The sequence below is a fragment of the Stylophora pistillata genome, chromosome 2 (assembly GCF_964205215.1).
Source record: "Stylophora pistillata chromosome 2, jaStyPist1.2, whole genome shotgun sequence".
Classification (NCBI taxonomy): Eukaryota; Metazoa; Cnidaria; class Anthozoa; order Scleractinia; family Pocilloporidae; genus Stylophora; species Stylophora pistillata.
This window is the reverse complement of record NC_142520.1, coordinates 39,501,616-39,516,129: the sequence shown is the minus strand read 5'-3', so window position 1 is coordinate 39,516,129 and position 14,514 is coordinate 39,501,616. Positions and strand designations below refer to the sequence as shown.

The 14,514-nt window shown below is 39.2% G+C and overlaps 1 protein-coding gene and 1 long non-coding RNA gene across 2 annotated transcripts; one reads left to right on the top strand and one right to left on the bottom strand.

The window, feature by feature from the left end:
* Nucleotides 1-915: 915 nt before the first annotated feature.
* On the bottom strand, nt 916-10,896 carry LOC111342549 (uncharacterized). Its single transcript, XM_022949652.2, has 10 exons — nt 9,718-10,896; nt 8,875-8,926; nt 8,005-8,175; nt 7,343-7,609; nt 6,565-6,837; nt 5,443-5,718; nt 3,732-3,902; nt 3,166-3,342; nt 2,703-2,939; nt 916-1,893 (listed from the first exon to the last, which is right to left on the bottom strand). Exons 1-10 carry the CDS (start codon nt 10,018-10,020, stop codon nt 1,565-1,567), a joined length of 2,256 nt encoding a protein of 751 aa, XP_022805387.2. The 5' UTR covers nt 10,021-10,896; the 3' UTR covers nt 916-1,564.
* A 1,371-nt stretch (nt 10,897-12,267) lies between these two features.
* Nucleotides 12,268-14,339, top strand: LOC148739445 (uncharacterized). The gene is made up of 2 exons (XR_015997388.1): nt 12,268-12,545; nt 13,538-14,339. It is a non-coding gene; the product is annotated as an uncharacterized LOC148739445 (long non-coding RNA).
* Nucleotides 14,340-14,514: the final 175 nt, after the last annotated feature.

The window sequence follows — 14,514 nt, the reverse complement described above, 5'->3', positions numbered from 1 at the left end:
ATATTCTATTTGATTAAAGACATTCATTAATCTCTTTAGTTTTTTATTCTTATAGGCTTGGCTGGGATGTCTGGACGGCGCCTTCGTTCTTTCACAAGAGCTTATTTTACCTCAGTATAGCCGTATAAACTTACCATCTTGGGATTTGGCGGTGGTGTTTTGACAAGTATTGCCTCGGTTTATTTTTTTGTTAATCAGTCTTTTCATGTGTGCTTTGGAGTAGCCAGTATTGCTTTCACAAATGGACAACTTTTTTGTTGTGCGAATTAACACCTCAGATGAAATAAAACTAAATAAAAAAAATTGAAATGACTGGCATTAAGTAGATGGAATTGTATTTTTATTGCATCGCGCTTGTTTCAAATCATGGGTGCTCCGGCGCTCAAAAGACAGTACAAGGAGCTTAGGAGCTTAGGCTTTTTTTTGGAGTGGATTGGGGCTGAATCATCCTGGTGTTGTTAAAGTGTCTGTACGGCCAACAGGGTTTTTATTGTTTTGCTATCTCTTTAACCTATAAAAAAGTATTCTCCAAAAAAAATGTTTGATTCTCGCGCCTCTTCATCCTAAAATCGAGCTTTAAAGTTCCCGCTTCGGCCACGCCCAATGAAGTTGACCGCGTTAGGGAAGATTGGTGATGAGTGAAGTCACTCTAGGAGCGTCTCGAGCGTCGTGTCTTTACTTTGCTTGACAAACGTAGTACTTTTACAACACATCTATCGGGCATATTTATGTCGCCGAAAACTCTTTACCGTACTGAATAAAACGGTGAAATGAACCACTGACGGGATTTGGCGCGTTCCTAATTTGACGTCACGACTCATTCTGAACCCAATCTCTTTTTTTCCCCGACTCACAGTGACCTTTAATGGGCGTGGCCAAAGCAGGAAGTTTAAGGCTCGATTTCAGAGCGAAGACTCGTCAGAATCCAATTTTTATTGAAGAATACTTTTTTACATGTTAAATACATACCAAAATTATAAAAACCCTGTTGGCCGTATAGATACTTTAACGTGCCGAACTCTTTCAACACAAGCTAAATTGAGACAGTCATTACGTAGGTTGGAACGCTAGTCAGAAATATCATCACGAGGCGAATTTGACCCAGAGTTGCAACATGGTTCAAAATTATTTGCCAAATGAAAATTAATGTGCTGGTCGACGTGTACGTGGTGCTTTGAAAACATTATCAACGTGATTCCCTGATGACATTGAGAAATAAACACTTTATTGTTATCATAAGCCTCATTGTAAATTGCATCAGACTAATCAAAGTGTCATCTTATATTTCCACTGAAACAGTTAGAACACTCTTAGCTTTCGAAATCCTAAGTTATACATCTTTCCTAGCCACAACGTTTTTCCGGACCATGCCAATGTTATACAATAACAGCGCTATGAATGACCATATATCTAATAGCTTACTTACTTTGATTTAAGAATTATTCTACGAGAAAATATTTGAAGCTTTTCATTTAATTCATCTTTAAGCTACAAGTTATAAGTTAAATTGCTTTGAATAACACCAGCTCATGATCAGTTCAAGCGGTTGAGTAAAATCAGTTGTTCAATGGTAAGTCTGATAAAATACTTCCAATTCATGAGGCTGGAAATTGTAGCTTCCCGCTAATAGACGTTTCGTCTTGCTATCACCGTGCCTGTAGCCGGTAAGCTGAACATAATTGTGACCCAAGTTTGTATAAGAGTTTGTGTTTGAACCTGCATTATCGGCAATGTAAATGTCGTGTCCCCCACCAAATGTTGGGCCGTAACCGTTGTTACCGTAGATGCCATGCTCGCTATACTTGATGTGAAGCTTAAAAGGATGCAGTCCATCGCGATTCTTAAATGAAAATAGGAAACTGTGGGTTGAGTCTGTGTACGAGCCGCCTGAGTCTGAAAAACAAATACGAAATTGATAGAGGACCTGAAGATCTCCTCGAGTAGTTGCTCGAGTGGAATCTCAAGAAAATTCCAATAGCTATATTTGCAAATTTGATGGTAAACCTGACCATTGACTGAAAGAACACGTGACTATGGGCTGCTAATAGAGGGTCTCAATGGGGTTAACTGTCAACCGTCAAAAACGCCATGTCTTTACCGTCAACCGTCAAAGAAGCATGCAAGCCAATGCTGGCCTTCAAATGTCTCAGATATCCTTAACTAAGAACTAAACGATTGCCTTAATTGGGGTCAAGTTCTGTTGTTTGTAAATAAAAGTTTTGATATATCACAAAAATACATTTACGTAAGTCCTTTAACTTCTAGTCGCGAGTAAAACTGGTTAGCGACAGAACTGACTTCCGGTGTGGAAACGCTTCCGGTGTTGTAAAACCGTCGTTACTCATTTATTGATAAAAGGTGTTATGAATTAATAGTTCTTTATAAATACGTCGTTATGAAACATTACGGCCAAATTCATGCGATTAGTTCGTTTTATAAACGACATTCCAAAAAGTTAACCGTCAACTGTCAAATGACCTAAAATTTAATCGTCAACCGTCAAAAGGGCTTATTTTTAACACTCAACCGTCAACGTGACCCCCCGTGGAGACCCTCCTAACAGCACAAAGATTCCTTTATTTTGTAGGCACCCAAACATGAAACTCGATGACCAAAAATGGAGATGGCCGAGACGGTTCAGAACAAAATAGATCATTTATGATTTTATCAGAGCTTTATAAGTCCATGATTTCTTTACTTACGCCAGTTTCGGTCAGTGTATCCTCCAAACATATACTCTCCCACTCTTATGAAAGTCACCGTGGGTCCGAGATTGTTACACTGCGAATGAAATGTACCGGAGCCCCATCCATGATCCGTTGCTCTGTAGCATAGCTTCCACTTGGCTGGCAGTGTAGACACAGGACCCAGCCAGCCTTTAAGAAGCTCCCAATAATTAGTTTTGTTGAGAAGGATTTCAGAATGCTCGAACTCCGGACCTAAAAATGGTAGAAATCAAAATGTTATCGGGTTTTTGGATGACTTGGAGTCTTTTTCGAATTAGTTTTATTGAGGGGTTTTCCATTACTTTAAAAAAAAAAAAAAAACATTTTGTCTCAATACCACACTCCATTACCTTCTCCTATCAGTCTCATGAGAACTAAAAGAAAAACAGAAAATAATATTTCTTTTTCGTAATTCAAAACCGCGAGAGGACAATCTCACCTTCACATGTTGGTTCTTCTTCCGTCCAGTTCCCATTCTCCTTACAAATTCTGACATGTGGTCCTCGAAGCTGGTATCCTTTGTTACACTCGTAAGTGACGTTTCTGCCTTTCCAAAACGTACTTCCTATTCTGTAACCATTTTCAATTGGAGCAGGTTCCTCGCACAGACGATGGCCTGTAGAAAGGATAGAGGATATAGATATAGATATATGCAATTCAGCATCCTTCTGATAAAAGCAATATCATTCTAGTCGTTTTTTATGTCAAAAATAATAACTTTCGGCAAAGGGGCGGAACATGTCAACTTTGAATAGAATTAATTATACTTTACTTCTGTTATTCCTTATTTTGGAACCTTGAGTAGCCTATTCACCATTTTATTGGTCAGTTCTTACCAGGAAGTGGACAATTTTTTGGGCTTTAAAGAAACAGAATAGTATTTTACAGCAGACATGAAAAGTAATGATCCCTGTTAAAAATGATAGAACGGAGAGGTGACAAGATCAATTTCAAGAATGTCGGCTTGAGGGTGAGCGACCGAGGACTAAAAAAGTTTGCTCTAACATGTTGGCACAACGTTGCTCCAGTTGCCATTTTCTAAGCACAGTCTTTTCGTAGGTCCTTCCAAGTGGTATCCTGCGTCACAGGCATAAGTCACCATTTCTCCTCCCCAATAATTCTCCCCAACCTTGTATCCATGAACAGGGACACCAGGGTCTCCACATCCAACGAGCTCTGAAAAAAAAAAAAGCCATTCGTTCGTGCGATCGATCAGTAAACAAACATCAAACATTACTCAACACTTCAACAACGATGGCTGGAACTTCAAGTTACAACCATCATATTAAAAGAGCCGAAAAATACACATACTGCCATGGAACTGCTGCCACTACATCACACTGCCTTAGGCATTGAAGTAAGGTTTACTATTACAAATAATTACTGTGAGAGGAATTCACAGTTTAATTGTAACCTGCAGAACAGAGGTAATAGTTTTGCATTTATCAGTCGAACGGAGGCAAGCACGAGGTGAGCACGATTAACAGAGCTTGATAGCCTCAAAGGTATGCGGTCAACAACGCGGCGTCAAGAGTGCCAGGTTTAAAATTTAGCGAAATTTGCAAAAATAATTAGAAGCTGGCATTTAGAACCAAGGTATTTTGTCGTCGTCAAAAGCATTTGCCTATTTCCAAAGCTTTTTAAGGAGAAAATTAATTTTCGAAAATATTTAGGAGGTGTACAAAGTTTTTTGAAGCTTTTCCGCAAAAGAAAAGCGGTAAGGAAGGAAAACAACGCCTCGAAGCAACAAAACAGAAAATCAAACTTGCGAACGGCTCAAAATCCGAGTTTCTGCGCCAAAACCTAGCGCGTGTGTATATGTTATTCAGCTCTTTCAGCACCATATGCATTACTTGTGTTTCGCGTTCGTCTTGTGCTTGCCTCCGGGCGCCTGAAAAGCGCAAACTAATTACGCCTGCTGTGGAAACTAAATATTTGTGAACCGCATTTCACTTCAGGGAGGAGGGAGATGGGGGATTTGTAACTGCGTGCTGTTATAAATGTGTGCTCTTCCGACATCTTTTCTTTTTTTTTTTTTATGGACTGCAAATAAAACATCTTCAAAAAGATTTATGTGTAACCGAGCTTAACCTCAACCATTTTTAAAGGCTGATAGCTTCTAAAGAAACTGTCCGGGGCTGCGTCGGTGGGGATAACGAAATAATTTGAATATATCAACAAAGTTGAAATGGTAAATTGGCCACCGTAACAATTATAAAAGCTGACGTTTCGAGCGTTAGCCCTTCGTCGGAGCGAATAGAGGAATTGTGGGTTGTGTGTGATTTTAAAGGCAGAAAATGGAGCTACGTTATTGGTGGGAACATGGCAACGAGAAAAACACGAATAAATTAGTGAAACGAAAAGCGTTCGTTGATCCCTGTGGGATTTAGACTGCCGGTTTGAAAGATGAGCTTTTGTTCAAGAGTTTTACGGCTTTCCGTGCTACCTAAGTGTAAGGAAAGACCGCAGATTGCCATATGTTGCTTAGAATGATTAGGTAAATTAAAATGTCTAGCGACTGGTTTCGATGTGTCCTTGTCATTCCTTTCCACGTCTCGAAGGTGTTCTCGGAATCGGTCACCTAGTCTTTTGCCTGTTTCGCTGATGTATATCTTTTTGCAACAGGTGTAAGTTATTCAATAGATTACATTGGCGGACCATTTTTAACCCATTTTATATTACATTGGCGAACAATTTTTAACCAGTTTTATATTACCTAGTGTAGTAGTAGTTTCTGCTGTTCCATTGTCGTAGTTTTTAAGGAAACATTTGTACACTCCTTGGTCAGAAGGACTAAAGCGCTGAATAACAAGTTCTCCTTTCACTTCTTCGCCAGTCTTTGTAGTTCTGTTGGTTGAAATAACCACACCATCCTTGCTCCACTCCAGACTGGGCACGGGAGACCCACGGGCAGCACATTGCAGTGTTACTTTATCAAAGATGTTTCTTACCTTAAGAAGGGAAGATGGTGCAGCAGTGATCACTGGAGGAGCTTTAAAAGTAAAAGAGGAAAGGAAACTGAAAATCCCTGGTTTATCTCTTACTGAAGATATCTGAAGACCGTGTCATTATGAAATGCTTGTTAAAAGGAATCCGCCCTAGCCGCTACTTTTTAGGACCATGTAAGCTACAATGCCCACGGCATCAAAAATTCGAATGATGGACACGAACTGATCCTGAACAAATCTGAAAAATTAACTTATCCGAACGGTCGGTTGAAACGCATGGGTTATTATAGATCTAACACTGCTGAGCTATAGCCAACGATTTTTTAAAAAAATATACCAATAGAATTATTTAAAAAAGAATTAGAGATTATTGCCCATTCAAAGAGAGGTGTTTCTTTTTTTTTATATATGCATGTGAATGAGATGACCTGAAAGCTGTAAAGCACTTTCACTATTTTTGTAGAACTAAAGCACGATAATGTCAAGGCTTGTCGACCCTTGTCAAGGTTCTACGTAATTTGCATAGAGTCAGTTTTTGCCATATGGCAGCGCAATTATCAGCATACGTATCTCGTAACCAAGGTTTGATCTTAAACGGATGCAGAAAAGTGCACAAAGGAGAAGTATGATAATCAAAAGGTTAAAAAATGTCCACGAAGATTCCCAGTATTGATGCGATGGTGGAAGGAGATGGAAAAGGGTCAAAATCGTCACCACTTAACCGAATGATAATTATCAAGACATGTTACGAGGTGGTTCAAATAAGCATTTGATTAATATTGCTGCAGCTGTTTAGCCTTAAACAGGGAGGTCAAAATCTTATTCGTCATACCAAATGTATCTTTACGAATCTTTTACTCTGTGAATACATAAGTACTTAATCCACTTACTGACAGGTTTGACAACCAGCACGATTAGTGCATATACGTGACCCAGGTCATTTTCTCCGCGACACATGTACGGTCCTCTGTCTTCTTGCCGAGTGTCTTTGATCACCAAATGTTTTCCAATCACCACGTGACGGTGAACAGGTAATGGCCGAAACGAGCGAGTCCATTGTATCCTTGGCGGAGGAAAGCTAAAGATGTTGCATGATAGAGTCGTCTCCCAAGTTTCATAGCCGGGGTGGTATATCTCAGGCTTCTGAATAAATCTTGGTTGAACTGAAAGAGATTACCGGAAAACATCACAAGAACCGTTTTATTTGTTAAAATATTCGTAGAAACAAACTGATGGAAAGCTAAATAAAAAAGCAAATCATACCCCTATAGAATGATCAGAGCAATTTGAATTTAATGCATCGATCAATTCGGAACTTCAACATTCCCCCCCTGGGCAACCCCCAGGCATTTAAACTTTCGAAGATTGGTTTCTTCAAATTCGCGCCCCCTCCCCCTGGGGTCTCAAACTGTGTTCAAACGCCCCACCCAATATTTTCTAAAAGGGAAATTAGCAACTCTGACTCTCTCCAATTTGACTAAGCTTCGAAATCTAGACTTTGTAGAACTTTTCTTTTGAGCCACTCGCTCGCGAAAGTAAGCTACTCATACCTCCATATCAATTTAAAGATTGGTTCGGCGGGGGGGGGGGGGGGGGATGGAGGATGAAGCTTCGAATTGACTGGCGCATAAGCATTAAAATAATCTACAACCTAAAAAGTTCGCATACCTTCAACAACGACCTCGACCGTCGCAGAGTCGACGCCAATGAAATTGCGTGCCTCGCATTTATACGAGCCCCTATCGCTAAACTGAATGCTCGAAAATGTGATCTCCCCTGTCTCTTTGTTAAAATGACTACTTTCCATCCTTTGGTTATTCTTGTACCACGTGATCTCGGGTTTGGGAAAACCTACAGATTCGCAGGAAAAGGAGACTCTGCTTCCTTCGTTCGCTGTGACACTGGACAGCGGCTTCTTCGTTATCTTGGGTACATCTAAATAGGGTGTGTAAATAACAAACATAACGTTAAGTTCTTGTCTTTCCCAATTTTTGGTGAGTGATGCTTTTCTTTATTGGATATCATGAGACTGGTGTGGAAAACTATGATTCCGTGGAAAACCGAGAATGTATTCTTACATTGCGTGGATACTATAATAAAATAATCCTTTTTGCTGCACAAATTTTGTAAGCAGCATCACTGCTGGGCCCGATATTTCCGGAATTAAGTCGAGAGTTCTTGTTACCTTCAGAATTATCTATAACCGATTTCTTCCTGTGTCCAGTGTGAAATACAGCCACTGTAATCGCCGTTTAGAGATACCCTAGCGCCTACCTATGAACCCTCGAGATCGACCTCTTCGATTGAGAAATTGGATGCTTTCTTCTTACCTATATTCTCCACTAGCTTTGAGGTATTTCCAGAGAAAGCTTTTCCAGGTCTTCCTTTAGGGCCTGGAAGTCCTTGCTCTCCAGGAGGGCCTCTTTTTCCTGCCTTTCCAATGTACCCTGGACGACCCCGACGTCCCCGGGGCCCATCCTTGCCTTGCGGCCCTTGAGCTCCTACAGACAAATACGTAAAATTAATATGAACTCGTTAAAACTTTCATGTTTCCAAATAGAGAAATCTATGAACCTTCGTGTTCTTTCTATGCTCGATTCATTAGGTAGTCCAAGATTTTCCTTTTTATTTCGAGCTATGATGACTCTTCGTTACTTGCATGAAAAAGATATTTAATTTTTGTTCTGATAACTGGTGGCGTAGAAACATCACCAAGCTTGACGAGAGCATGGTTTTTCTTGCGTCCTCTTAGCTTATTATACAAAAAAGCGTTTAGGAGATCATTAGGTGAGTAAGATGAGCTGCAATTTGGGTTCCTGATGATGCCGTTGATCGGCGCCGGGAAAGCTCGGATTTTTTTAAAAAACATTTAACTTCTTTCAGCAGTGTAAGGCCTCATTCGATTAGTTTGTATATATTGGGTTCAGTAAGTTTTTGTCTTTTCGGATTCTGCTCGGAAAGGTTCCACATGGCACATGTTGATATGAAAATAGTCAGCTGATCTTACGAGTTTTGCGCAATTTGGATTTGATATCGCAGAATCAGCGTATTTTACAAGAATCGGCAAATTCCTGAACATTCAAGAAAACCCATGGACTTTAATATAATCATGGAAACTAAAGCACATTATAATGACTTTTCACGTTACCTAAGGAAAATGCAATCCGAAACTATTCCAATTACTGCTTATTCATACTCACCTCTCATACAGATGACCTGTTGATCTGTTTCGTTGCCTATTTTAGTAGTAACCTAAACAAAGTACGAAAGATGCGGAATTTACATAAAAATGAAATTTTGCTGTCCGATTCATCTAAGTGATATTAAAAAAATACTAAATATATAATTTTCTCCTTGATTAAAAGCTCCGCTTAATTTCTGCCACTAGTTCAGCCTTCTATTTCCCTCAAGAGCTAGTTTGAAATGTTATAGTACAACATGCAGAGATTATCGCCGCTGAGCCAAAAAATAACTTGTCATGCAACGAGATCACGGCTCTATAAGAGTTGAAAAACAACTCTGCCTTAAACCTCAAAAAAGCAGGCAAAGGTACAACAATCATCATTAATAAGACAGAAAAACAGAAGAGGCCAAAGTGCCACTCGACAAAAGAGTTCTCAAAACATCGATAGTAAACGCAGGAAAGGGTTAATGAGATCACCGACCAAATGCATTGGGGATAACACATTGATTACATGACTAAGAAATGGCTTTCACAAACTCCCTGTTCGCCTGAGTACAAAATCAGCCTTTGCCGAAAATAATTTTTATATGAAATCTGATCATCTCTTAAAAAAGGGAAAATCCCTCAACGACGGGTTTGTGAGCGATAAACACATTTTGAAGGTGTTAATGCGACGCGACCACAAAAGCCGCGGGAGTCCGTGCCGGTCTGTCTAAATCTTTATTCTCTTATTAACATGCAAATAATGAGATTGAATAATTTCGTTTCCTGTCAAGGTGGAGTTGTAATTGCGACTTTGGACAACGTCGTACTTGAGAATGATGGTCACGTTTAGCAAAAATAGTGTTATAAGACTCACCTTTGCCGAAGCTCCTAGTCCAAATAATTTGACACAAGCATTGTGGCAACTAGTGCAGCTTTTTGATTCCCCTAGAGAATCAGCAGCTCTTTTGCTTCGATGCCGTAAGTCATACCAGGTTTCATTTTGTCGTTCTCTTGTCTGGCCTGTCTTTGATGAGTCTTTCTGAAGCTGAAACACCTGTTCCTCTAACGATCTTACTTTGTAAATTAGAAACCCGATGGAGACGCCACTAAATAAAATGTTGACGATTACAACAATAGTCAGGAGACTGTTACCTCCACCTTTTTTTTCTTTCTCCATGTTTGTAAAAGTTTGGATATGAAATGAATTTTCGAACGAGTTTTCTGCGTTAAATAACTGTTGAAACGTGCCTCAGCAGCTGTTCTTGGTATGCGGAATCAGATCACAACCACTGCCTTCCCAGCTAATACTAGGTTGCAGTGTTACGATTTAGCCATGCTTTTGTAACACTTGCGTCTTGAATGACTAAGTAGATATTGAAGTTATTCGTTGGCTGCTAGTAGTAAAATTGTCATTGATTTTAAGCTGTTAAACCTCGTAGAGAATGAAAATAATGATATATGGGTAAATATCAAACAGAACAGTTCCCCTTGTTATGGCAAACAACAATTCTAGTCCTCTTGTTTTGCGGCAGATTTCGCTGCAGTTTAGCTGTATACAATAGGAAAAAGTCTCGTTCTTCAACTGATAGCTTGACCCCACAATCGATAGTGACTCTGAAGTTGTCTGACAAACAAATAAGCAGTGGGTTATCATCTGAACCACGGTGAATAAATACTTAGCCTGTTTAGTAACAATCACTTCCTCATAGAGATATTCTTTTCTTTCCATCCAATATCACCACAGTCATAACCGTAGAGGTACCATCGCAAGAATTCTAGTATCCATAACTGCTGTCTTGTTTATTTTCAACTCATATTCACGAAGCACGAACAACAAAAGAATATTTAGGTGATAAACAGAAAATCTCAAATGAATGCTACTGTTTTTTTGTATGCGTGAGTGAATTACCTCGAGCTGAGGCACGTAGGATGTGTTAATTGTGTTCCTGTAGGGCTTTCTCAACCTGATAAGCTGTATAAGGAAGTGACCTTTGAATGATCCCGCGTCAACCGTCACAACAATCGCAATAGCCCGTCATCGGATTCTCTGTTGTTTTGATTAGTTTTTTTTCCCGAAATTCTGGTGATTCTTTATTCGGTTCTTATTTTTACTGGAAGAGCAAGACCACCAACCAAATGCAACACTTTCATGTATAACTTGTAGTCATATAAAGCTTCAAATCTCTTTCCTTTATCTTTTGACGAAGCCAAACATGAAACTTGATTTTAAAGCGTAAGTGTTTCCTAAAAATGTTTAACCCAAACCAGAAAATCATTGCTATATTTTGTAAAGTTTGTGATTTGTAACCCGTTACAATTGTTTCTACCGGTACTCATGCGTGTTTCTCCACGAGCTATTGAGTCTTTCTATCTTTCCAATTTAAAGTTCTGTTTTAATCCAAACGAAGTTTGCATAGCCCAAAAACATTTCTCAGATATCACGACACAACACCTCTGACTTAAACATGACAGACTTAAGAGTTTAATTTTGTGTCCGTCATTGTACGGTGTAAAAAAGCAAAGCATTCCGCTCGAAGATGCGGATTATTTTCAATTTTTTTCGGGGAAAAAAGCAATGTATACAGATGAGTCACTAATGTTAATGCTCGACAACACAAATTATCCGTCATCCGCTACTTTGAGAAGCAGGTCAAGATAATGCGGAATGCATGATAGGGTAATAAAAAGTGTTTGTCCGAATTGACCATCGCACAATAAAGTCAATGCGCTGAAATAACAAAAACGTCATGCAGTCCTCCCAAAGTTTAACATCTAAATAAAAGGAAACCACCATCCCTGTGCCGCGATCCAGATTCCAGAACCTCATCCTCCTCTTGTCACGCTCTCATTCCGCCACCCACATCCATAATGGCGGGCAGCCTCTCACTGGTGCTGGGACAGGAGCAAAGAAACTTGCGAGTTTCGAGTGGGCGAACGAGCGAACGGGCGAACAGGCGAACGGACGAACGGGCGAACGGACGAGCGGGCGAACAGACGAGCGGGTGAGTAATTTAAGGGGTCTCCGCGGTTTCTGGAAAGTGCCAGATCTCTCAAGACCTCTCGAACAGTGGTCTCGTTTGATTATGATGGCTAAGGGTTTTCGCTCGAGCTGCATCGTGCGCTGATAAGCGCCAGCTCGTATGCTATCCACAACGCAATGAAAGCCCACACACGAAAAAAAAGAAAAACAACAACAACAACAACACCCCACTTCCATTTCAAGGGAAAGAAGGAGAAAGTAGGCTTGAAAACAAAATGCAAATAATACAAATAACAGGCGACAGTAACATTATGATTTATTCACAACACAAATTAACATTACATAATTTTCATACATACATACCACAAACCCTTTCACCTTTGGCTTTACCAAGACATTTAGAAAGCTCATTATTTTTTTTCTCCTTTATAGGCTTGACTGGGATGTCTTAACGGTACCTTAGTTCTTTTTGTTACTTGCGCAACACATTTTATTTTTGTTTGTTTAGTCATTACTTGTTATCAGTTTGTTACGTTTGAACTTTAATACTCACGCCGTGATTGCTTGGAATCAAATTTCGTTATATAATCTTTGAAATTGATTTAATCAGCCAATATTTCGTTTTATCTTTGGAGTTACGTGATCCGTCGTCCTTTCGCCATCGATCTTAAGTTCTCAAAGCTATTTTTCTATTGATTGTTACCCGCAGGAGCAAAATCAAAGTAAGTCTAATCACATATCTTGAGTTGTAATCCTTTTGTTTCGTTTATAAGATCTGTGTTTCTTATCGGTACCCTTGATTTATGTTGTAGCATTAGCTTACATAACAAGTCTTTCCTTTTCTTTTTCTTTTTAATCATTTGTCTTTAGTTCGAACCACACAACTACAACCTCCACTTGTCATCTCGTTTGCTTGTACTATTTGATTCGCCGCTTCTCCCAATAAACATTCTGATTGATTTAACTTAATTTCTGTGGAATTATTTAACCGATCAACGTGTGTTCGATTGTTCAAGCTGCGTTAAATTCCCTTTTTGACTCTGCACGTGACTTCGTCCTGAAAGGTCACACACAAGAGCTTTTATTACCCCAGTATAGCCTCTTGGGATTTAGCGGTGGTTTTGTTACAAGTTTTGCCTCGTTTTGTTTTTTCGCAAATCGTTCTTTTCATGCGTGCTTTGGAGCAGCCAGTAATACTTTTATAAATGAACTTGATTTTTTGTGCGGATGACCACCTCAAATGATCTTGAAAATAGTAAATAAAAATTTTGAAATGACTGGCATGAAGTAGACGGAATTGTTTCCTTATTGCATTGCATTGCGCTTGTTTTAAATCATGGGTGCTCCGGCGCTTAATAGACAGCACAGAGAGCACTTAAAACAGGAGCTTATGCTTTTTTCGTTTTTTGGGTGTTGTTAGCTGGCTGACCCCTTTTAACACACACCAGACTGAGACAGCCATTACGTAGGTTGGCGCACTAGTGAGAAAATTTAATGACGAGGTGAATTTGACTCAGATTTGCATCATACTTTGTAACTAAATATATGTATATATATATATATATATATATATATATATACATACAAGATAAAAAATTTCTCAGTGAGGCATAAATTGCAACGTTTTGTGGCATTGGAATATGCTCTAGCCCTAGCAATAATTTTCCATGAAATCGAATCGTCTTCCCTCTTCTCCTTGATTGTGCAACTGCAGGAACGAAAACGAATGCCCTTTAGGAGGGAAATGTTTGCAAAGCGAGGTTGTCTACCAAGCCACAGTCGCTGCCAAGGAGGAAACTGAAACGTACGTTGGCCTCACAGCGACAGATTTTAAGACTAGATGGCGCAACCACCGAATGTCGTTCAACCACGAGAGACGGCGAAATGACACAGAGCTGAGCAAGTACCTCATCTATTTTTTTGTGTTTGATTTCATACTCAGCTCCTTCCAAGCAAAAATCTTCTTGAAAAACAAGCAAGAAATAATGTATTTGCTTCTCTTTATCAATTGATAAAAGATTTGGTGGAACCACTAAGATATATTTTGATAAATTGATAATAAGGATAAAGTGAAATTGTCGGGAGAAAAGAAATTTGAAGCAGCGTCAGGAAAACAACTGCTGAAATGTTCTGAACAAGATTTTCTAATTCGGTTTATTTGCTATTTTTCATTTGTCAAAATTTCTTTTTCATTCCTAACAAGTTGCTGAAAAGAGATTTGGGAAAGACAGGCTACTGTATATGACGGGGAAATTTTAATCTGCTCCATACATGTATATTGGCATTTTTCGTGTACAAAATGAGTTCTCTGAGATTGCTATTAAGGGATTCTTATGTCTTTTGCGTCGAAACGTAGTTGAGAGGAAAAAATCAGGGATGTCATCAGTTTGGATAAAGCTATCCTTAACTTAGCAGTCCAGAATGCGAATGTGAAATTTCTTAAAAACAGCAGACTTCAATGTGTATGATTTCATTATACCACGCAGTTTGATACGAAATAAAATTACACTAATGAATTGGGGGATAGAAAATCATTCGTAGTTTGCAACTCACCTTTAAAATGCCATGGAAGCCATTAATGCAGTCCATGATGTAATTGTGAGATGCACAAAATTTCCATGCTCTTCAAAAACAGCACACTTCAATAAATTTACACTTGTCTTTGTACGTTTTAATGTCTGTGAATAAAAA